Genomic DNA, 25,726 nt, shown 5'->3' with positions numbered 1-25,726 from the left:
TGAAGTAAAGTCAGTCTAAGTCCTATCATGATATTTACTGGCTTGGAGCATGGTTTGCATTAGTCAGAAAAACCCTACCCAGGCACAAATCTCCATCACCTCATCCCTAGATTAAGGTCTCCCTGCTTCTGCTCTTGCTTCTGAGTCTATTCAAAGCAAAGCCAGAGTTTTCCAACTTCCACAAAGCTTTCCATTTTACTGAGAATAAAAGCCAAAGTTCCTAGATGATATGGGACCTGCTATGTCTCCATGCTGATCTATACTTTTGTTCTTACCAAACACTCCCCACTGCTGTCCCCAACATGGCATGCCCCCAAAGTCTTTGCATTCTGTTCCCTTTGCCTGGAAAACTCTTCTGGAGATATCTATAAAGTTCACTCCTCAACTCCTTCAAGTCTTTACACAAATGTCACCTTGGGGCAGCTGGGTGGCTCAGTCAGTTAAGTGTCTGGCTTTGTCTCAGGCCATAATCTCATGGTTCATGAGTTCGAGCCCCCCATTGGGATTGCTGCTGTCAGGGCAGAGCCTGCTTCAGATCATCTGTCCCCCTCTTTCTCTGCCCCTCCCCAGCTTGTGCTCTCCAAAATAAATAAAACAGTTAAAAAAAAAGTCACCTTATCAGAGAGATCTTCCTCTGCCACTGAAAACTGCCTCCTACTCTGATATTCCTTAGAGTTTTCCTACTTAATGGTTTCCTAATCAATGGTTGATTTAGTCTGTTGCCTCCCATCCCCTCTTTTCAGAGTTGCTGTTTTTCTTGCTTCTGTATTACAGAAACGGGTAACTGCAAACTTTGAGATATGCTTCTTTTCCCCTAAAATGTACTAGTACGGCCAGAGAGAATTTTGTTGTATGTGTTAAATAAATAAAAATTTCCTCCTTGATGGTGAAATTGACCCTCTAGCTTCTCGTTCATTCACTGAGTTAGCAAATATCAAGCAGGTAGGCTCCACAGAGGATTACCTTGTCCTCATGGAGCTTATAGTGTTTCTGCTAGAAACTTCTACCTGTGCTTCTCGTACCCAAAATATATGCAGACATAGAAACCAAGTAGGAACAGTTAAATGATGTATTCCTCAAAAAGGAAAGACACTTTAAGAATAAATCTATGAAGTGACCTAATTAAGTTAACCAAGCTCTGCCATGGGCATCTTTGAGGAACGATGCCTTAAGAGAATTGTGTCTTGGGCACCTGGGTTGCTTAGTTGGCTAAGTGTCTGACTTTGGCTCAGGTCGTGATCTCGCTGTTCGTGAGTTTGGGCTCTCTGCTATCAGCACGGAGCCTGCTTCAGATCCTCTGTGCCCCTCCCCTTCTTTTCCCTTTCTCTCTTTCAAAATAAACTTAAAAACAAACAAACAAATAAACCTGAGTCTTTTGTGGCAAACCGTAACAGACTGTATCTTTATTACCAGTCATGTGCCCCCTCTCTTTAAATGAGTATTAAAGTCCCTCCTTGCTGTGTCTGCCTGCAAGGGTGGAACAGTAAGCTGTGACAGAATGAACTTTCCTACTCCAGTGCCAGGCTTCACTCTGACTTTTGGCCAGCAGAAGGTAAGCTTTGACTGCACTGGAGGGGTTTACTTCAGTCTCCCGTGTTTCTGCCCTTTCCCATAAGGACAGAATGGCTTGCATGGGAAGTGTTCCTGCAGGCTAGGTCCCGGAATGAAAAGGTGTATAGATCACGGAGGGATCTAGCCCAGATACAGTTAATCCACAGACTCAAGGATGAGAATACGTTGCCTTCATATGAACTTCCACCCTGCTTGGCAACCTATTCACTTATCTTTTATGATTCCTCTTTCTGTACACAAGGATGTGCCCTAAGTCCGGGAGAAAGTAAGTTGCTATGAGGGCAGGGAACTTTTCCTTCCTGTTCTCTCTTGGCTCCATAGCTTCTTGGAGCATGTCTGGCACAGAAACATAGGCTGAATGAAAATAATTATCGGCAGAAATCAACTAGATGATCATCTAGTTAATCGTTGGTCTTTATCGTAGTCTAAAGACTTGAAATACCCAAAGGGCTATTTGAAGGTAAATTTCAAGAGACAAAGGAACTTGAAGAGATAGAGAATAAAAGCATTTACAGTTAAAATTATTCTCAGGTTTTCTGAGGGGAGGAGCCCATTTTACAGTAATCCCTTGGACTGACAGACAGAATTGCACACTAAAACACAGTGGAAGTGAAAACCAAGAGAAAAGGTGAAGAGAAGATGGCAAGGGTGTCTTTCTTTCTTTCTTTTTTTTTTTTTAATTTTTTTAATGTTTATTTATATTTGAGAGAGAGAGAGAGAGAGAGAGAGAGAGAAACTGAGTGCAAGACAGGGAGGGGCAGAGAGAGTGAGAGACACAGAATCGGAAGCGGCCTCCAGGCTCTGAGCTGTCAGCACAGAGCCCAAAGCAGGGCTCAAACCCATGAACTGCGAGATCATGACCTGAGCCGAAGTCGGACGCTCAACCGACTGAGCCACCCAGGCAGGCGCCCCAAGGGGCGTCTTTCAATTTTAGACTTTGTCCTAGACTAGAAGAGCAATGTCACTCGGAGAAATCTCTGTCTTCTGCACATGTGTGACTTCTAGCAGAAAGAAATTGTAGGGAGTGGATAGAAATATTAAGAACAAAATATTTCTCTTCATTTGTTTTTGAAAACCACAAAGAAAGAGAAATAAAAAACATAATCAAGCAACTATGATAGTGGGAGCTTCAAATCAACCATAACAAATTTGTTTGCTTTCTTAAATAGCTAAGTCATTTCCATGGTGTCTTGGTATAAACAAGGAATTCTGTTTAAACTCTTATTCTGTTAACACATTAATAAGTATGTGAGATTGGTGTCACCCATCTCCAAACTAACACATCAGAAATGTTTAATTAGACTGATGGCACTTTATCATATTGCAACATTAAATCTGCATACTTACTAGTTACAAAAAAAAAAAAAAAAAAAAAGGTTAATTCTGATCAATGTTAACATAATCTCAACAAATATCCAGATCCGAAAATCACAATAGACCCTATGACTCTTTAATTTTCTGATTCCATTCATTTATATGATAAATGTTAAAATGGAATTAATTTCCCTCTGCCAGTAATACAGAAATAAAAGGGACCATGCTCTGATTTAACACAGACCCAAGCACTTCAGTCTTGCATTGCCAAAGCCACGACAGAAACATCAACCCCTTATCCAGACAATACTTACAAGCAGCCTCTTATCTAAGTTGGCTTTTCTCAAAGAAGAGGTAACAGAGTTGGCATCTTTTTCTGCCATCCATGCTTTAAAAAGCTTGACCGCAAATGAGGCTGCAATGCCTGTTTAAAAAAACAGAAAAAGAAACAGTGAGAGTTGAATTCTTTTAATAAGCAAAAACACCGGTAATTGACAGACAGGGGCAAGCTGCTCACTAGGTTTCCTGAAAGGAGTCTGCTGCTCAAAGACGTGATTTGGTACAGAGGAAAAATGGATAGCTCTTTAGGCACAGTTCCATTACTCAAAAGAAAAGGAAAAACAGTTAAAACATTTTTCAAAGTGAGACTCCCTAATTCCAACCTGGAATAACCGTGTCTTTATTTTTACCTTGGTTCAAAACAGATTGAAAGCCCAATATTCTCTAGTTTTTTTGTTTGTTTTGTTTTTGCTTCTCTTTCACCTGTGGTTCACCAGTATTTCATGTCTATAACAGTGATCCTGAGTTATAACAACTAAATCTTGAGACATAAAAATGAAATGGCAGCACATTAATTAACATGCTGATAAATGATACTAGGCAAAATGCATTAATAGTGAAAGATATAAATAAAGCTATAGATGCACAGGCAATATTTACTTTGTAAGTTTATTTCTTGTAAAAAGCATTAAAAAAAAAAAAAAAAAACTCATGATGGGGTGCCTGGGTAGCTCAGTCGGTTGGGTGTCCGACTTCGGCTCAGGTCATGATCTCATAGTCCGTGAGTTCAAGCCCCGCGTTGGGCTCTGGGCTGACAGCTCAGAGCCTGGAGCCTGCTTCTGATTCTGTGTCTCCTTCTCTCTCTGCCCCTCCCCTGCTCATGCTCTGTCTCTTTCACTCTCAAAAATGAATAAATGTTAAAAAAAATTAAAAAATCAAAAAAAACCCTCATGAGTCAAGCTATAAAAATACAGATGCTGTTTCAAACTGAAGTCTTTTCTAGATATTTTAAAAGAGATTACTAAAAGAGCTAATGTTAATCAGAAAACCACTCAATTACATATCCATATTGACATTAGGATTTATTTCCAAATATAAGTAATTAGATAGCTAGAAGACAGTTCCTCTGTGAACACTACAAATTTCCAAGTTAATGTTACATTTATTAAATTTCCAAGTTAAAATGCAGCTGAAATATTGAACTGATTTTTTCTGAAGTCTTCACTGTTGCAGCCTCAATCCCTCACACCCCCTTTTTTTCCTAAGAGAATTTCTATTTTGCATAGGCCAGGTGACTTCAAGTCTAAGTCCTGGTACCATTTCCTTCTGCAATGATTAGTCGAGAGTCCTCGCTTTAAGCCCATCTGCCCAGGGTGCCTCCCTGGCAACTGCTACTGGGCCAAAACTAGTCATGTGGCCTATGGTGGCCAATCAGCTGAAGGCATGATAAATTATTCTATGTTGAGAAGTACTCTCCCACTGAATCTAAACAAGAAAGGATGTCCCATAACTGTACCAGCAGACATCGTATAATGACCAGGGAAACCATACTTGGAATAAAGTTGATAATGCTATGATTGGTAGTGAGAAATAACAGGAGAAAATATCCAAGACGTGAATATTATTGTTTTGGACATAAGAAATAAAGGTTCTTATATGGAACAAAATTTCTTATACAGCAATTTGAGTTCCATCTTCTAGTTAGTTCCAAGTAAGAGCATTCAATCAATGTATCATTTATACAAACACAAACTTTGCCCAAATTTCTTCACTTGAATGAGCAGAGGAACGAGTAAAACAAAACAAAACAAAACACACACACAAAACAAACACACACACACACCCCACAAAAAAAACCCCAAAAACCCACTATGGCTAGGACAATAAAACAAGTGTTTCGAACTGTAAACACTGTTAGTTACTTACACCCACTATCTAAATTTTATAATCATTAATATTTTATATTTGCTTCATCATTGTCCATCAAATTATTTGAGGAATTTGTAGAAATCACTTAGGATTTTAATACAACCAGAAAGACAATTATTTTCTGTTATGAAGGCTAGGGAAATCTAACATAATTAACATTTACTGTTTACATGTTATCTTGTGTTTTTCTGAGGGTAAAATGGCTCACATAAATTACAGAATCTGAACTATCATAAATCTGAGCTATATTAAGCCCAAAACTATAGAAAATCTCTAAGATCACTCGACTCGCAATTTACTATTCTTTTCTCAGCTACAAGAAAACTACAATCCATTTCACTGCAGGCATGAACGAGGCTGGGACTTCAACATTTGTAGGAGAGAAACTAAGTTCTAAGAAGAAACAGATGTGTTCACAAAAGCTCTTTTATTTTTAAGGAAAAAATAACTCTTTGTTTTGTGTTGCATTATAACTCGAATATCATTATCCTCCTCCAAGAGCCCACTTTTGTTTTATTCCATAACCAAGTGATTGTATATATGCCTATCAAACTCTTACTGCCTTAAAATTAAAGCAAGACTTCGATGCCACCATCTGGACTTCTTTCTAAAACTGAGATAATGAATATCTTAAAAATGGGATCAAAATGAACATCGAACACAAGACTTTGAGAGGTAACGGTTTAGAAGAACGGTCCTAACCAGCGAAATAACAGTCTGGTGGGGGGGCATTTGGAACATGAAGGGGCCTTTTTTCATTACACTAAATAGAGGTGGGTGCTAGAGCCTGGCAGTTTAAATGCCCCACAAAGTACAATGAAGCATTCTCCCAACAAAATATGCCAGTGGCAACTACATTGAGAGACAGTTTGGACGACATCCACTTCAGGGTATTTGATCCAGGCATTAAGCCTTACACCCTGAAATTCAGTTCACTAATAGTTTTTGTCTTTGTACAAGTGTGCATATTTTTTCTTCCAGTTTCCTCCAGTAAACATGTACGATTCTTTTGTTTAGAGATATACACACATTCGCTCATACAGATGATGGGTGGGTAGAAGAGATCACTAAGAGGAGTTGCCGGTACTTTTCTAATCACCTGTGGCTTTACTTGTCTTTTGACACATGACAGGTAAGAAAACGCAAGCGTCATTACCTTCTTTGACTAAGCTGTCGGTGAACAGACTGGTGAGGATGGTGGCGGGAAGGGTGCCGTTGCCCAGCAGGATCCCCGACAGCATCGCCAACTTTGTCTGCTCTGTTTCGGAAAAGGCTTTAAGGAAGAGGAGAAGCTGTGGGTCAAACAAAAGAAACCAGGTCTATAAAGCAAAGGACTAAGGTAGGAAAATAACAGACAAGGTACATGCATGGCTGAATGGCAGACAACGAGTCGGTCGTACGCACAGCGCAAGTATTACCCATCAGAAACACATGCGCGTGCTCGCTTATAAACTGGATGCTAAGGAAAGTGACTTTCTCAGGCACAGTTCCTTGCTTCCAAGTTCACTTACGCGTAGCTATAGATAACATCCACGGGAACAAAAAGAGACATATGGAGAATGGTGTGAATAGGTTATATAAAAAATTTACATTGGACTTTGTACAGAAGAAAGGGTAAGTTTTACATAATGAGCAGAACATTTACTGAAATATATTATTGTCCTTCATATTTTTCAGTGTTGGGATGCCCTTGTCCCCATACTATAGCTACCCATTTTCTTGGGGTTTGTTACATCGTACCACACACAAAAAAACAGGGAAAGTCACTAAGCTTTGACATCAGCATATATTTTTCTGAGTTCAGAGCATATAATATTCTTTAAAAGAAGACTGTTGCATGAGAAAGGGGTTTTCTAAGTTTCTGCTGCTCTTTCTAAAATAACAAGATTCAAACTCAGTATTTCTTAGAGCATGTAGTCTTAGCAGCCCTGGTGATGAGGTAATGGAGGATATGACAAAGCCTCTTAAGAAAGAAAAGCCCTCTGATGCGAGTTGGAAAGAGCAATTTCAGAGGGGGCAATTGAGAAAGTAGCAACCTCAGGATGGTTAAAGGAGAACCAAAGCAAAGGTGATTATACCCCATTTCCCATTTTTCATTCTATGAGTTCTCAGTCATGTGGAGTACCCTCCTCTTTCTTAAGGCTACCCCCCCCCCCCCCCCCCCGCATTCCTCTGACTCTATTCCAGGCTATTTTCTCTAGTTCATCAGTTCTTAGGCATGTTACTCAGATCCCCGGGGCTCAATATCACTACTGGGGCCTTGCTCACTTTCTCATTACTTTGCACCAATGAAATGCCATTAACTCTGTACAGTGGGTAGGGCAATATTAACTTACTATCCTTGACAGTTAAAGGATTATTACATTACAGAGAAGTTATGTGAGTCTAAATATTTGTATTATGAGTAATGAGTAAGTGGCAGAACTGGAATCAAACTAGTCCATTTCACTCCCAGGTTACGCCTATTAAAGTGTCAGTGAATTAAAAACAAAGCCACCTTCAAAGTTCATAAAAAAACATGGAGGGAGGGGCGCCTGGGTGGCGCAGTCGGTTAAGCGTCCGACTTCAGCCAGGTCACGATCTCGCGCGGTCCGTGAGTTCGAGCCCCGCGTCAGGCTCTGGGCTGATGGCTCGGAGCCTGGAGCCTGTTTCCGGTTCTGTGTCTCCCTCTCTCTCTGCCCCTCCCCCGTTCATGCTCTGTCTCTCTCTGTCCCAAAAATAAATAAATTAAAAAAAAAAAAAAAACATGGAGGGAATGAGAGTATCAGTGTGTAAAGCTCCAGGGAATACCAGGAATGGGACACAGTAAAAGAACTGACAAAATCATAGACACTTTGTATCAATCTGGCCTTTCCCTCTGATTGAAAAGATGATTCAGATTCAAGTGAACAATGAAAAATGGCTCCCAAAATAAAATATTAAACACTACTTTTTAAGCCCATCAATATACTCTCATTCATTAAAATAGTGCAAAAGTTACATCTTTTTCTTAAATTCATATTCTCATTCATCAATTATGTTAATCAACATTAAAATCAGATGCTGCCTGTACTTCAGAATATTCCTTTTAAAATGGATATACTATGAAAAATAAATCATTCTTGAAGCATACATATACATCACGTGAATAAAATAGTAAGGAAATTTTCAAGTTACAAATGAGCTAAGAAAAGCATAAGTGGTATTATGAGACAAAAGTGGTAAAATGTCATTTAAAGGCTTTACATTCTCCCTCCCTGTTATATCAATTCCTCTGTTTAATCAGGTGCTTGTTATTTTCTAGACACCTAGCAATGTAATGGACATTTTTTTCCATTTAAGTTTTTTTTCATATTTATAAAAGTAATACATGCTAGTAGAATAGTATCTATCACTACAGAATAATATAAAAATGTGATTTCCTCTCTAATCCCGCTTCCTTAGAATTAATAACTGTTATTGTGTTCATTAATAACTATTTGATGTGTCCTTCCAGATTTTTAAATGTACTTACATACCTCTATATATTATATACATAACTATATGCGTGAACATGTATTGTTTTTACTGAATTATTCATTGATGACAGCTGAAACTTGTCAAGGGGACCAGCTATTTTTCTGAATACTTTCTGTGTATTGAAATTTACACCAGCCTTGATCTTCACTTTACAGAAAAGTAAACTGAGGCAGATAGAAATGAACTAATTTGCCTGAAGTTAAACTACCAAATGGCTGCTCCGCACCTATTTCACGTAACGATTTATCATGGACATTTTCCCCAATCAATTCATGTGGTTACACTCCATTGTTTACATGACTGTACAGTATTCCACGGTAAGGACAGACCAGAATTTAATTAATCAGTCTCCCATTAATGCACACTTAGCTTATTTCTCCAAACTGTGATAAACATCTTTATACATATAGTTTTATGTATCCATGCTGAACTATTCTTAAGAAATGGGAAAATGGAGTCATAGAGAATGCAAATTGTTTTAAAAAGGGATTTTACTGTCAAATGTTCATGATGTATGGATCTGCATTGAACATGGGGAAGCGAATAAGTAGTAAAGTAGATGCTATGGTTCCTTTATTCCCTTGGTTTATAATTTAGCAGATATCTAAAATTGGAAATAATGATCAAGCAACATGCAAATCTGTAACAAGTTAATGTAGTGAGTGCTACATACACACACACACAAGAGTTACAAATTTCAAGAGGGAACATGTTGCAATGACAGAAAGGAGGTCTTCTTTAATGAGGTGCTACTATTTATTTTGCTACTTACTAGAGGCCACTTACTCTATTCAGTACCTTATATGTGATCTCATTGATTCCTACAGCAATCCTAAGGTATGGCATCTTACCGCAGCTATTTTACAGTGAGAAACACCACTGAGACTTACACCCACAGATTATCTCCCAAGATGTGCTTTTATCCTCTTTGCCAGACTGTATTTGTGAAAATTAAAGAATTTTACTGGGTATTAGCTGTTGTGCCATATACTCCTTCACATGCTTTAATTGCTTAAATCACCACATCTAGATTTCCACCTTGATATATTTATTTTTCTTGCATATTTGGAAACTCTAGTTTTTATTTTTAAGCTCTGCAAGGTCAAGGATCAGATGCTATAAAACCACTCCTATAGAGCAAAGTATGTGGTCTTACATAAAGATGAATGAACAAAATCTAGGCTAATCGTGTATTTTCCCCTATAGCAATTAGCTAATGACCTGTTGTACTCATTCATTCAGCAAACATTTTTAAAAAACTTACTATGTCCCTGGCACTTCTGCACTATCGGTGTAAATGAACTATTTTCATCCCCCTCCATTTCATTACTTTAAACAGGTAAGGCATTACATTTGAATTTTTACCTTCTTCATTTCATCCTCAAATGCTTTTTCCAAATACTTATATCTCCTGATGAGTTTATTGAAGACCTAAACATAAAACAGAAGCACTCAGTATTATGTGAACAAGTTTAAAAGACAATAGGAGGTGTAGAAACTCACCATAATCACAACATGGCCCTAAGTAAAAAGATAACTGTAAAAGAACTGTAAGCATTTCAAAGGAGTTATAACAAGGGGGGAAATGTGTACATAACAATAAAAGAAATTCAAACAAAAGTATAACATGTGAGAAACCAAAAATAACGCTGATAAAAACACAATAATGTTAAACCTGTGAGATGCAGAGAAAGGCAATAGGAAATGACGGGGGTGACATATAATCACAGAGACCATGGATACGATGGAGAGAGAAGACCTCAGACACATTGTACTCTGGGTGGACACAAAGACGTCTTTAGAAGACAAGCAAAACTTGGTATAACTTCATAGTAATAAAGGATTACTGCCTCCCCCCCACCCCATCTAGTTAGAACCCACAAACAGGGTTTGTAAGTGTGTCAGTGGAATTCTAGGCTGTTTATTTAAGTGAAATGAATGTTTGTATTCCCACTAAATTCAAATGTTGAACACTTAACTTCCAATGTGACTATATTTGCAAGTAGAGACTTTAGGAGGTGGTTAAATGAGGTCATAAGGGTAGGGCCCTAACCTGATAGAACGGATGGCCTTATAAGAGCCATAAGAGAGACTATACCAGGAACCCAATTGGCTGGCATCTTAAATGTACACTTCCCAGCCTTCTGAACTGCGAATAATGAAATTCTATTCTTTTATAGAAATCCCAGTCTATGGTATTTTGTCAAGGTAGCCTGAATAGAATAATAAGTGTTCTTATTTAAATAGAGATTTTTATAAATATTGATTATTTTTATAATTGAAAACGATTTCTGAATCTAATTCCTTTCTCTCTCTTTTTTTTTAATGTTTATTTATTGTTGAGAGGGAGAGTGTGTGAGTGGGGGAAGGACTGAGAGACAGGGAGACACAGAATTTGAAGCAGGCTCCAGGCTCTGAGCTGTCTGCACAGAGCCCAACGTGGGGGCTCGAACTCATGAAAGGCGAGATCATGACCTGAGCCAAAGTCAGATGCTTAATTGACTGAGCCACTTAGGTGCCCCTAATTCCTTTTTCTTCTATACACATAATACACTGTCATCTAAAACTTTTAGTTTAGATTATCCCCTAATGTGATCAAGATGGGGTACAAGAGTAAAGATTACAGTGCTGCCCTTTATGAGGAAATAGCGGCCCAGGCAGGGAAGTAGTATGCAATAAGGAAAAAGAATAAATGGTATTGAGATCCAATAAATTTGATTTGATCACTCGAGTCCTAGTACTTGCCCTTGTAGTCTAGCTGAGAACAACTGGCTGTTAACACAAGTCAGTGATAGAACAGGAACCAGCTACTCATGATGCATGTACGTTCAGCTCTATAGTGTTAACGTTTACTAGGTTGCTCCATTCTACAGTCCTGCAATGTCCAGACCTTCATTAGGGCCTAAAGACTTCTAATTTTATTTTTTTACCAATCTAATAAATGCAAAACGATATCATGATTTTACTTCCATTTCCCTAATTACTAGTAGGTTTGATTATGTCTTCATCTGATTTGGGGGAGCCTTGTGTTTCCTCTTCTTTGAAATGCCTACGTCTCTTCCTAATAGGCAGCTTGTCTTCTTCTCTAGTGACTTGCAATTTTTTTTATTTAATCCTGGTATGAATCCCTCATAGATATTACAAATATCTTCTTGTCTCTTTCTTGTTAATAGCTACATGATAGTCTAATATAGCTATGAATAGCTACATTCATATCTAATATGAATTAGAAAATTTTAATGAGTACTCTACTGATAGACTTCTATGCTGTTTCCAACCTTTGATACTATTACAAGCATCACTGATAATTCCCATCGTATGTGTATGTGTCATTCTACACATATGCAAGCACATCTGAGAGTGAAGTCCTAGACGTGGAGTTGCTAAGTCAAAGGGAATGTGCAGTTTTAGTTTGGAAAGATAGTGCCAAAGTGCTCTCCCTGAAGTTTGGACCAATTTATACTCTCACCAGAATTTATGTGAGCCTCTGATTCCTTGTGTTCTGTACAGATGAGAGGCAAAAAAGAAAAGAAAAGAAAAAAAATATATATATATATAAATAAATCTACCTTAGCTAAGTTTTAATATCCACTGCTTACTAAGAATGCAATTGAGTATCTTTTCATATGTGCAAGAGTTTTCTAACATTTCTACCGAAAAAGTGGCCTGTAGAATTTCTGAACCTAAGGTTTCCCTAAATCCTATTCAGATGTCTCCCTCCTCGCACAACAATCTCTCAGTGATGGGCTTTACCTGAGCATAATTTCGGATGGTTTCATGATCTTCATTTGCTGAAAACACACAGTGGTTGGTCATCTTGGTCTTGTCTCCGTCATCTATGCGTGTTCCTCCAGGGGCTGAAAAGACAAAGGTAATTACAGTTAAGACAATACTGAAATGATAGGAACATTTACAGAGCAGATGAATTCCTGCACCTCAAGGAAAACAGTAAAAGTGGATGTAAAATCTAAAAATCACATAAAAATTGATAGGATGAGGTGTACATGTAGATACATATGTTGTTATGTTTATGTTTCTAATCTAATGCAAGCTAGTTGTTTCATTTCACACTACTACCATAGTGTGTGAGATTATTGTTCTAGATCCTTGACTTCACCAGGCTCCTAACATTCTAAGTCTGGACGCATTTATTCTCAATGTAGTTCCTGGTGTTTCTGACATCAGGACATAGTTCACTTTTTAGGTTTGATAATATTTTGCCAGACTCCACTTCACCAACACTGAGACCGACCAGAACCTGGCTCTTGTAGATCTTGTTAGTTTCTTAACTTTTTTTTTAATGTTTGTTTATTTTTGAGAGAGAGAGAGAGAGAGAGAGCAAGTGCGGGAGAGATGGAGACACAGAATCCAAAGTGGGCTCCAGGCTCTGAGCTGTCAGCACAGAGCCCAACATGGGGCTCGAACCCATGAACCGCAAGATCATGACCTGAGCCGGAGTCGGATGCTTACCTGACTGAGCTACTCAGGCTCCCTTAGACCTTGTTGGTTTCTACTTGAGTAGGTATTAAAACTGTTCCCTCCTCCACTAGCCCAATTATCCATGCAGGGTTGAACAGTATACACTTCGACTGCTCGCTATTTGCATTTGGTCATCAGGCAGCTGTGTTGGCTAGGAAAGTGTATTTTATTCTCTATCGTCTTTTTCCCCCTTGGCCTATACAATATCATGGAATAAATGTACTAGCATAAAAGAATGCATTTTTTTCTTATGACTCAACTTTCTACATTCAAAGGCTCCTCCTGTAAGTTTCAATCATGGCCATTAGAAACACTGGCTGATGAGAAGAACAGAATCCATACTAGGTATTTTTGTTTTCTGATTGTACTTCATTATAATTAGGGTAGGATTCTAGAAGGTTTGAATAAGCCAAGGTAGACTAATGTCTTCCATATACTCAACACATATTTGGAGAATATACACTTGTACCAGCTACTTCCTTTATGCATTTATGTAACTGCCTTTATTTAACTCGTGATTTCAGATCTTTGGATGAAAAGTGCTACACCTAGCCAAACTTTTTCAGATTCCAGCATACCATTTCATAAGCAAATTACTTTTTAGAAAAGTGAGCTCCTTCAGGAATCTATTTTCAGGCAATTAATTTATGCATAAGATTTAATTAGCCCTCTGTAATGAAAACAACCACCTGGAACAAAATTTTATTAAGATGATAATCTTCTAAAAACTCTAGGCTAATGACTCCTATCTGACAGAAGTTAGTTATATAATTGAAATTAAATCTATAGTCTTTTCTTTTAGAGGTAAGTTTTAAAAATTGTATTCTTATACAAAACATGTTATACATGAATAATATTGCTACAGCTTGCATTAAAATTTTTTCCCTCTGATATTGGGACAAAGAATTAATTACCCTTTCTAAAATTTTGGTGAGCCTGCTATTTTCCTCAAAATGTAAGTTAAAAGAAAAGAAAAATATTTCTTGTATCTACTCTTCAAAAAACACAACTGAAAAACCAAGATGACTATTGTTTTAAGAACAATGGAAGAAGGTAAATTTTGGGGTAGGTGTTAAGAAAATTCCCATACTCAATAAGTAAACAAAGTATTTATATAAAAAGAATGTGCCTGGCTGGGTTTATTCATTGTATCAAAGGTCTGGCCTCGGTAGGTACCTGGGGGTTGTACTGGCTGTGCTCCTAAGTCTTACCATACCTTTGGCCTTACCTTCTTAGATGTATGGAGGTAGAGTGAAGGAATGAAATCTGAGCTACAGATATAAATTTGCTGATCATCCTTATATAGATGGTCAATGACGCTTTGAGATCATCAAAGCAAAGTATACAGATAATTTAACAGATATATGGGGGCAGTAATATGGAAACCCAAGAGTCAGGTAAGAGGCATTCAGAGAAACACATGGTCTCATGTAGGGGAAGAAAGTAAACATTTCAAGAATGATAGGAGGGTCAGCAGTACTGCCAGGAGGGCACGAAGAACTGAAAAAGGTCTACAGGATTGACTTATACAGTCACATGTGACTTTGGCAAGTACCAAAACTCATTGAAGACTTGCATAGAATTTAGCAGTGCACCAATGAAAGTATATCGTAATTCATGAAATACAAAAGCCAATCACTGCATCAGAAAATATTCAACTTCACTATTAATTTAGAAATTTTGAAGGTAAATATCACTTACCTAATTGGCAAACACCTAAAAAACTGAAAAGCATAAGAGTACCTAATGTTGCTAAAGGTGTAGATAAACAGAACACCATTTTCGATACAATGTTAATTAGAATCTTCTTTTTGAGGGCTGGTGTCTCTCTGATAGACAGGTAGACAAAGATAGACATAGATATCTCTATTCTTCAATTCATTTATCCCTTGCTAAATATATAAAGACATAATTAGATAAAGGTACAAAGCTATGTGTATACAGATACTGATTATATATTGTGCTTACAATGAAACTAGGAACAAATTAAATATGATTCAAAATCAGTATGATTTTGGTTCTTTTCGAAATCATTCAAGGTAACACTCATAGGTATGAAAGGCAACAACAGATTGCTGAATAAATACAAAACAGTCATACAGAGTACCTTATTTGTATAATATCATCCCATTCTCAAAAATTAGCATATGTAGGTAAATAGATTTCTAGAATAGAATTAACCAAAATATTAATAACAGTTTTCTCTAGGTAATGGGATTTGAACACAATACATATAGTTCTTATGCTTGGATTTGAATGATCCACAGTGATGATGTGAGATCTTTACAAATAGTAACAACAAAAAACTAAAGCAGCAATACAGATCAAAAGGGAGCCTGGTAGTAATTAGAGCCAGCGTACCAAAATGGAAAGATTTCTCAGAAGGAGGAATTAAAATGTGGCTATACCTCAAAATGGATGAAAGTACACACTTTGTCCTAAAGTAGGCTGGCTTACACAGTGTTTCTCAATGAAAGGCACTGATAGCACACTGGGTAGGGCGAATTTTCATTGTACTGATTCCCCCTGCAAAGTAGGTGGCATGCATGCCTCCACTACCAAGTCTTTATAGCAACCCAAACACTTTCACACATTTGCAAATGTCCCCTCAGTAGTTGCAAATCACTGGCCTAGAGGATTGGACCACTTCTAGTGATTTATGGTTACCACACAAACTGATTACACAAACTAAGTTCTAAGAATAAACATGAGAGGAACAATGGGTCATTATGATACCTAATCAACATTTAGATCAACATACCATGTCACTTAGAAAAGCCTTCTACCTTGATGCCTCTGCTCTATTATTTTTATTTTGCTTTTAAACTAACTTTAACTTTTGTAGCAATGTGGATGGAACTGGAGAGTGTTATGCTAAGTGAAATAAGTCATACAGAGAAAGACAGATACCATATGTTTTCACTCTTATGTGGATCCTGAGAAACTTAGCAGAAGTCCATGGTGGAGGGGAAGGAAAAAAAAAAAAAAAAAGAGGTTAGAGTGGGAGAGAGCCAAAGCATAAGAGACTCTTACAAACTGAGAACAAACTGAGGGTTGATGGGGGGTGGGAGGGCGGGGAGGGTGGGTGATGGGTACTGAGGAGGGCACCTTTTGGGATGAGCACTGGGTGTTGTATGGAAACCAATTTGACAATAAATTTCATATTAAAAAAAAAAAAGAAAAAAAAAGAAAAAGAAACTAACTTTAATAATTTTCAAACTTCTACCTTTAATCCTTTTAGCTATATACTCACAATTACATATTTTAAAAAACCAGATTTAAACTATATTTCTGACATTTTTTGGATTAAACAGAATTTAAGGAAAAGCGGAGGGTTACGTTTCACTGCATGGAAAAAGGGTGGGCTTTAAGGGAAAGGGTGCTAGGGCATTTGGGGGTTAATTAAATATACTGGAAGAAACTAGTGACATACAAAAGCAGACTTTGTTCCAGAAACATTTTGAATTAGGGACACATGGGGAAGCTGTCCTTTAGCTATAAAGCAAGTAGCCGTGTTGTAACATTAACAAAAACCATCATTTCTGTGCCTCTCTTAACAAATAACTGTTTCTACAGCCACATTACCATCCCAAATGGTAAACAAGGTAAAAATCACAGAGACTCCCATTTGCATTTTTTTTTACCAACTCTCATAAATGTAAATTTATAAAGATTTTATCTTGTAAGAAACTATTTCAATGGAATTTAAAGTACTAAAGAAGAAGCTATAATGCATGGCTTACCAAGCATACTGCCAGCCACCAGGATATCAAAGAGTGTGTCTGCATAGCGACGATAATCTAATCTTGAGCCTGTGGAATCCAGAAACTTGGCTACAGCTTCAAGGTCATCACCAGCTTCATTAAGCCCCTGGACAAGTGTATCCCTGAAGACCGTGGGTTCGAATTTCTCTTTTTCATCTAAAATAAATGTTACAAATTATTCTTTTTTTTTTTTTTTTTTTTTAAACACATTCTATCCCAAGAGCAACTATGCATTTCTCTGGTTCATTGTTCTTTATTTGACAGTGTAATTATTTAAAAGTTTGAAGACAACTAAGTTCTTCTACTAGATTTCGATGTTCTAAACCCCTTGTTTAAACATTTATTAAATCAAGTAATTTACTTTCTATTTAGAGGTGCCAAAAAATACATTAATTCTATCTAATACATAATAGAATTAATAACTGATCATTTATGTCATTCAGAGAATAGGCCAATGTAATCTACTAATCCTAACCATCTGAAAAAAAATAAAGTAGAACAATCAAAACTTAAAATTTTGTTTCATCTGAGATAAAGAAAATGATCCAGGGACAACTGCCTAAGAATAAAGGAGAATATATAAATAAACAAAGGTTAGGAGGGAGGAAATAAAGAGGGACATATCTTTTTTAAATTATTTTTATTATTAACATATAACATTAGTTTCAATCATCAATATATCAATTCTATAATTGACATACTACTTTCAGATATACAACATAATGATTCAATTTTATATATTTTGCAAAATGATTACCACAATAAGTCTAGTTAATATCCACCACCATGCATTGCTAGATTTTTTTTTCTTACGATGAGAACTTGTAAGATCTACTCTCCTAACAACTTTCTCTTAAACCGTACTGTATCATTAACTACTGTACATTACATCCCTGGGACTTATTTATTTTATAACTGGAAGTTTGTTCCTTTTGACTACCTTCACTCATTGTGCCCACCCCTCCCTCTCTGCCTCCGGCAACCACCAATCTGTTTTCTATGAGTTTGGGGTTTTTTGTTTTGTTTTGAAAGACTCCACACCTAAGTAAGATCATATGGTATTTGTCTTTTTCTGACTTGTTTCATTTATCATAATGCCGTCAGGTCTATCCAAGTTGTTTCCAATGGCAAGATTTCCCTCTCTTTATGGCTCAATAATATTCTATTACATATGTATATACCACATTGTTTAATCCATTCATCCATCAATAAACACTTAGGGTGCTTCCAGATCTTGACTATTGTAAATAATACTGCATTGAACATGGGGGCGCATATATCTTTTTGAATTACTCTTTTCATTTTCTTCAGATAAAATTTTCTTAGTTCGGTATTCTTCAGTTCTAAATTTTTTGAGGAACTCCCAACCCGTTTTCCATAGTGACTGTGCCACTTTATATTCCCACCAACATTTCATGAGGATTTCCTTTTCTCCACATCTACATTAACACTTGTTATTTCTTGGAGGGATGTCTCTTTTTACAAGGTAAGTTATTCCAGGGCACACTTAAAGTATTTAATATATATCATGAACTAGATATGTATATTTATAGCTTCAGAGCAGACGCTCTCAGTCTTTTTGGTCTCATGACCCTTTGCCACCCTTTACAAAAAGTACTGAGGATTCAGGGGCGCCTGGGTGGCTCAGTCGGTTAAGCATTCGACTTAGGCTCAGGTCATGATCTCTGTTCATAGGTTTGAGCCCCATGTTGGACTCTGCTGACAGCTCAGAGCCTGGAGCCTGCTTCAAATTCTTTGTCTCCTTCTCTCTCTGCCCCTTCCCTGTATCACACTCTGTTTGTCTCTGTCTTAAAAATAAACATTAAAAAAAAGCTACAAAATAAAATTACTAAAAAAAAAAGTACTGAGGATGCCAAAGAGCATTTTTGTGTAAGGAGGTTGTATCTATGGATACTTACTTTATAGAAATTAAACCAGAAAATTAAAAAATATTTATCAAATAAAAAAAAATTAGTATGAACCAGGCTTTCTTGAATCTCTTTAACACCTGGCTTAATAGCAGACAGATGGAGTCCCATATCCACTGTAATATCACACATCATGTAGCCTCTGGGAAACCACCATAAACCAGAGTAAACATGTAAAAGAGACAAATAATATCCTAGCATTATAATGACAATATTTTTGAATTTGTAGAAGCCCTGAAAGGGCTTCAGAGGACTTGGGAATAAAAATACATGTAGCTTTCTATCCTCAGCAGACTCTAGAGAGACTTCTTGTGGAAGGTCATTTGGAGTCAGATCTTTTTTTTTTTTTTTTTTTAATTTTTATTTTTTAGTAATCTCTACACCCACTGCGGTACTCGAACTCATGACCTGCAGATCCAGAGTTATCAAGAGTTGCTTGAGCCAGTCAAGCACCCCTTAAACAAACCTGATCTTAAACAAAGCAAGGATCATACACTGTTGAAAAGAAGTGAAGATGATAAATTGGAGGAGGTCAGAAGAGGCAGAAAAAAAATAAAGCTAAATTAAAGGTAAAAGTAAGATTCAATTCAAAGGACTTCTTCACCTTTACCTTCCCTTTAGGGAGAATGAGTTGGGTGTGGAAAGGGAGGGGCAAAAGATGAAACAGATACTTCACAAAAATCTTACCATAAATACCTTTAGGGAGATAAGTGGATACTGCAACTCTAAGAAGGGAAGAGGGAAAGGAGAGGAAGAAGAATATATTATATAAAGAAAAGAAACATTTCATGAATAAAAGAGTTCTTGGAAATGGGATGTATGATAAAATAAGTTAAAAACTCAATAGTAAGAGCTGAAAGACAAAGCTGAGAATATCTCTTAGAAACGAGATTTAAATAGTCAAGAAAAAAAGACCTAGAAAATAAGTGCAAAAAAATAAGAAAAAGAGCAGACAAGTCAAATGTTTAAATAATGAGCATAATGAGAATTTTTTTAAAGCACTCTCTACACCCAAGGCGGGGCTCAAACTCACAACCCCAAGATCAAGAGTTACCCGCTCCACCAAGCAAGCAGCTGGATGCCCTCAGAATTCTTTTTTCAAAAAGGAAAGAAATGATTTAAAAATTTCAAGAAAGTTTTACAGAGTTGAAGGACATGAGTTTCCCAAAAAAGAACTGTCTAGACACCAGCACAAGGATTCAAAGTGGGCCCACAACAAGGCTCACACATTATCGAGAAATCTCAACACTGGGAATAAGGCGGCTATTGGAAGTTTCAGGGGTAAAAACCCAAATCACATACAAACTACCAAAAAACCAGAATGTCATTAAATTGCTCCACAGAAATATCAGAAACCAGATGAAATTTCTTCAAAATTCTGAGGGACAACGATTTTGAAACCACAACTCAGTGTTCAGCCAAACTGTTAACTCAGCACAAAAGCTGGATAAATGTATTTTGAGACACCTGAGGCCTCAAAAATGATGTTTCTCATAGAATCTTTTTTAAAAGAGCTACTGAAGCAGACACTCGGCCAAAAATGAGAGAATAACTCGTGATTTTAAGTCAGGAGATCCCAGGAAAAAGGAGGAAAAAAGAACATGAGCCAGGAAATAGGATTCTCCAGGACACCGGTGAAAAGACATTTCAAACATTTCATGTTGACAGCTGTACTGCAGGCCCAGGGAGCAAACTGACCTGGGGAGCTTTTCACTAAGAGTCTAACGTGATGGAGGATAAGAATTCCTAAAGTTTTTGTATTGGAAGATTTACATAACAAAGGGAAAGGTTAGTATCGACTAGTGTTAAGGCACAGAAAACTCATCAAAAAAGGGAAGATAAATTATGAAACATTAACTCCAGAGACAAAATGATGTTCAGAGAGATCAAACCAACCGCATAACAGTTGAGCTATGAATAGCAGGTATAAAGTCCCAATAATATAAACCCTAAATAGTGGCCAAGCTAAAACTGCGTCACAGAGAAAGAATTGAGAAGAGGTCTGCAAATGAAAGAGAGCTAAATCTTCATCTTCCAGAGTACAAACAGGAAAGTCAGGAAATAACCATGTAAGGATGGTATTTGGTTACATGAATGTAAAAATTAAAAGAAGCACGTAAAAAGCAGAAGGCATTTCTCTGGGGGATCAGATTTGCTGTCTCTATCATGTGTCTTGCAGAATTCTTTTGACTATTTAAAACGCGTGACTGTGATACAATTAAAAACTACTTGAAAACCAGACAGCACCTGCCTGGTTTGTACAGACTCACTGTTTTCCTGATCTAGTAGAAGGGATGAGTTGTAAGGGGTTAACACCACAGCACAAGAACCAAAGAATGGCATTCCCAGTACCAGCCAGAGTCACACAGCATAAGATGCCATAAAGACAGACATAAATTGAACACTATTTTTCATGAACAAGAGATAAAAGTCCTTTTGATGACATAAGCAAAACATTAAGCAGCCCAGAACATGCAAATGTTGAATGCAAAAAAAAAAAAAAAAAAATTATATATATATATATATATATATATATATATATATATATATATATACATATATATATATAAAATTAAGGTCTTGTTTTGTAGAGGGGGAGGAAGAGAATGGGAACTCCAGAGGAATAGATTATGAGAGGCTGTTAGAGGGGGTAATCGTGACTGCACACGAGGAACTCACTGGCAAGCAAGGGAAACTTCACTCCCCACTCAGGGTCCAGATTTACCAAAAGGTAATTCTCCTTTCCACTTGGGAGAGAAAGTTTTCTTTCCTTGTAATATGAGAACATGAGAAGAAAAGACTCTACAAGTTGTTTACTGTCTTGTAACCAGCTTTCAAAATCAACTGACGCCATTCCTGCAATGGCACTACGACACATTTGGATGTTGACTCAGGTGGTAGAACAGACTTTGATGATTTGAAAATTATTAATTTGAAGCAGTGGAAAATGAAAGCTGGTACACAGGTAAAAATCTAGACTATGCTAAGAATTCATGCAGAGGGCTTTGTTTTGAATCTAAGAGACAACTTAAAAACTTGTGTCTGCACAAAGCCCTTCATTTCGGTTTTATTTTCCTAAGAGATTTGCCAAGGAAGAGGAAAGTAAAAGGAGGGAGACAGCAGGTCACGGCCGAAGATACTTCAACAGTGAGCAATAACGCAGTAGGTCAAGATGATCCCTTGTAGCTCGGGAATCTAAAGAAATCGTGATGGCATGAAAGGATTAATCATTCTTTTGTAGGCTGAAAAGCAACTCCCATCTGCTGAGATAAAATGCCCACCCAGTGGAATACAAAATTCCCCAACAAGAAAATGGCCACAACCCTGTCAAACGTTTGGAGAAACATGACATTTTACCCAAAGGTTCTTTTTTATCTGAAACAACATTATGTGTAATTTGTACTTCACATGAGGACAGTCTAGCAAAAAAACTAACAAAATCCTAATGAAAATATGCTATTACTCCTTGAGTTTCCATTTGACAGGTCAAACCTCCCTAGAAGCGGGAAGTATATAATTAGGGTCTCAAATTTATACTGTGTTGGTGAATCAGAAGTGTGACACTACAGAGTTAGTCATGCTGGCCCTTGTACTGACACTGAGAAACAGGTCTATTTCTGATGCTCAAATATGTCCATAAGTTATCTAAACAAAATGCTTTCACTGGAAACCATGGTAACTGGTTAATATAACACTTTTCCTACCTGTTAATTAAGTGATAAATAGCATAACTTACATCCCTTTTTGAATGTCACTTAGTTATAATAAATGAGTAAGAACTATGATGGGTTTTCTACCTATGTGCATACACACACACACACACACACACACACACACACACACACACACAGAGAGTTCAACATTTGAACATTTACCAGCTTAATTGCTAACACTTACTGAAAATCTAAGAGTGTTTAAAACTGTCAACACAGATGAAATGGAGTATGTGGTCACTCTGGTTGCCTGTAGTTGGTTACTTTTTTCTCTCTCCTATTTTCAGTAATTTTAATCCAATTTCTCTACAAAATTTATAAAGAGGAGAGTTCAGTCATTAACTATTTCATTTAGCTAAGCATAACAATGGCTCAGGGGAGAAATTCCATCATTTCAAATTCCCACAAGCCATACTAGAAAACATAATCTCTTTGAAGAAAGTATCATAAACAAGATGTGCATATTTTATAAAGGAAAAGAGTCTGAATGGATTTCTAAATGATGTGTCGCGTCATAATGTTTAATTTTGATCTTAGGCAATAAAAATAGTTTTGTTTCCCTGACTTGGCATGGAAGAGCATTATTAGCTTTGTTAGAAAACAATTTCAAATTGAAGACAGACCTTCAGAAGACAGCCTAGCAAAATGACCTTGAGATATCCTCACTAGATTTTTTTCCTTACCTCTACAAAACTGCCAGCCATTTATCTGAAGTCAGCCCTATCATAAGAGCAAAAGAAAAGCCAAAGCACGATAAATCATCAGGATGCAATTCACTATTATGAAGAGCAGAAATTGAGGTTGACTCCATTTTTTTTTTTTTTTTTTTTGGATTTCCAACCAGCAGTTTGGCACAAAATAGCTCAAGTGCTTAAATCCCCAATAGATCTGAGTTATATGAATCCACATCAATGGCAAATAATATATATTTCTGGGTAGCTCTGAGTATTCCAGCAGCGGTAAGACACAGGCACAATCTTGCCCACTAAATGAATCAGAGATAAACCAGCTCAGACTTAGAGAAAACCTTTCTGGCTTAAAACTGAAGACTGACTCTAAGGGCCAGTTGACTTGTTGAATCACGCCTGCTGTTGTGCAATACACCCTTGAGCCCTCTCTTGGCTTTTAAGCTCAGTTACCGTGAATCAGCGTCCCACGAATAAAGCTGGAGATCCAGGTCTGAGATTAACATGTTCCCCCAGTGGGCAGGAGATGGCAAACCTTTCTGCACCTCACAGTTGGACATATATTAGCTATTATCACATTACCAGGCCCAACAATACCTTAACTATAATTAGCTTTCTGAACTATATCGTTCCTTACTGATGAAATCCTTCTGAAATAATCCACATCATTTTCCCCCCATTGACTGCTTTAAACAATGAGATAAGGAAGGCACATTGACTGTAACACCTTGTGTTAATATCAGGGTCCAGATTTCAATGGGGAAATATCATGGGGACACAATTTATATGACAAAGATGGGACTAAGCAGAAGGAGATGGCTGAGGTCATATGTATATTAGTTTATAGGGATGAGCCAGGGATGGAAAAAAAATAGAAAACGGGAAAGCACAAGACAAAAATTACTGTACAAAATAACCACCTTTTGCTTAGTTTACAGTTTCTTAGTTTCATTGTTTCAGTACGAATGTGAATTCCCTGCAAGCAGCATCTACAAAGAAATCCAGCCTCACGGCTATCTAGCTACTCTCATGAACTCTTCCACTCCATTGATTGCATGGAGACTTCTTTTTCTTCTGCAAGGCTAGACTTGCTACTTATGCAGACACAATCCTTACGCAAGACAGCGGAAGGTTCAGGGGCCACCTCAACACTGGAAATGCCAAAGCCGTAACATATGGGTCATCAATTCAACAATGTAGCACATGATACCATTACATGCCATTATGTTTCATAATCAGTATTGAGGCCTTCAGAGAGATATCGCACCATCATTTAGCTTTCTACATGATATTTCCTTAAATACGTTTCAGTTACTATCCTAGTGTTAGTCAACATAATAATCTTGTACCATGTTTCCTTTTAAAAAGTTTCCTAATCAGGTTATGGCTCAGCTATTTTTTTTTTTTTTTCTTTTAAGTCCAAGAGGACTTCTGTATAAGAATGCCAAACTGATTAAACACTTGAAATTTAAAACCATTCTTTATGCAGAAAGGGTAGGGAGATGAACATGACCTAACAATAAGTCATTCACACAAACAGAAATTTCCCCAGTCATTAAACAGGTTCGACACTACCTTTCCACAATAAAAGACACTTGAAAATACTGAGTTTTCAAGATACTTAGGCAATACATTTAATGTGACCTCTTAAATTCTCAAGAGTAAAAACTCCTCAATATCTCCTTCCCTAGATTACCTCTCTCCCAAGTTTTACCATCTTTGCTTTCAACATTTCCTTAAAAACAACAAAGAAAGCAAAACTCAAATATAAATGTGATGTCAAAAATAGTAAAGTTTATCTAGTGTCTTCCTAGCCTCACAGGAGAGCGAGGAAACCGAACAGACAGAATCATCCTCATTTTGTAGATAGACACAAAGTTTAGACAAGTTAAATGACTTGTCTGAGGTCAGAGACCTAAATAACCTTTCAAAGGCTTGGAGGCAGAAGAACTTCAGATTTTACATTCAGAGCCCAGGAGAGTAGAACTAGTGAGCTTAGGTGTGAACAAGGATAATTTGAATCCTTCCCCAAACTCCTGTCTTGCTGAGAACTTCACCTACTCTCTCAGCCCCCCAGTCCCACAAATATGCAGCACAACCTACCCCTTTTCCGAGTTTTGAACCGCTGGCCTGTTAGCACTGGCTTCTGATGCTTATTCATAAAATTTCTGAAAACAAAGAAAAAAAGATTATATATTTCAAATAAGCAGTTCATACAAAAATGTATGGCTAATAAGCATATGTTCAACCTCACCTATACTGAATATACTTTTAAAAAGCAAGGTGTAATAAAAAAAAAATTTTTTAATGTTTATTTATTTTTGAGAGAGAGACAGAATGTGAGCAGGGGTGGGGCAGAGAGAGAGAGAGGGAGACACACAGAATCTGAAGCAGGCTCCAAGCTCTGAGCTGTCAGTACGGACATGGGGTTCAAACTAGGGAACCATGAGATCACGACCTGAGCTGAAGTCATATGTTCAACCAACTGAACCACCCAGGCACCCCAAAGCAAGGTATAGTTTTAACTGTTGAACTGGCAAAAATTTTTAAAGTTTAATAATATC

The 25,726-nt window shown here is 37.2% G+C and overlaps 1 protein-coding gene across 3 annotated transcripts in view; it reads right to left on the bottom strand.

Annotated features, from left to right (window-relative positions):
• BZW2 (basic leucine zipper and W2 domains 2) overlaps positions 1 to 25,726 on the bottom strand; it is a 62,783-nt gene that overhangs the window by 14,643 nt on the left and 22,414 nt on the right. For all 3 annotated transcript variants that reach the window (XM_042919504.1, XM_042919494.1, XM_042919487.1), the window contains exons 2-7: positions 25,266 to 25,330; positions 16,815 to 16,991; positions 12,346 to 12,449; positions 9,958 to 10,023; positions 6,251 to 6,386; positions 3,201 to 3,310 (exon numbers count right to left, since the gene is read on the bottom strand). In XM_042919504.1, coding sequence (XP_042775438.1) covers positions 3,201 to 3,310; positions 6,251 to 6,386; positions 9,958 to 10,023; positions 12,346 to 12,449; positions 16,815 to 16,991; positions 25,266 to 25,323 — 651 coding nt within the window. In that variant the 5' untranslated portion in view covers positions 25,324 to 25,330. The remainder of the gene's footprint in view (positions 1 to 3,200; positions 3,311 to 6,250; positions 6,387 to 9,957; positions 10,024 to 12,345; positions 12,450 to 16,814; positions 16,992 to 25,265; positions 25,331 to 25,726) is intronic.

This window comes from Panthera leo, chromosome A2 (genome assembly GCF_018350215.1).
Source record: "Panthera leo isolate Ple1 chromosome A2, P.leo_Ple1_pat1.1, whole genome shotgun sequence".
NCBI classification, from domain to species: domain Eukaryota; kingdom Metazoa; phylum Chordata; class Mammalia; order Carnivora; family Felidae; genus Panthera; species Panthera leo.
The sequence above is the reverse complement of the archived record's forward strand: the minus strand, read 5'-3'. Positions and strand labels throughout refer to the sequence as shown.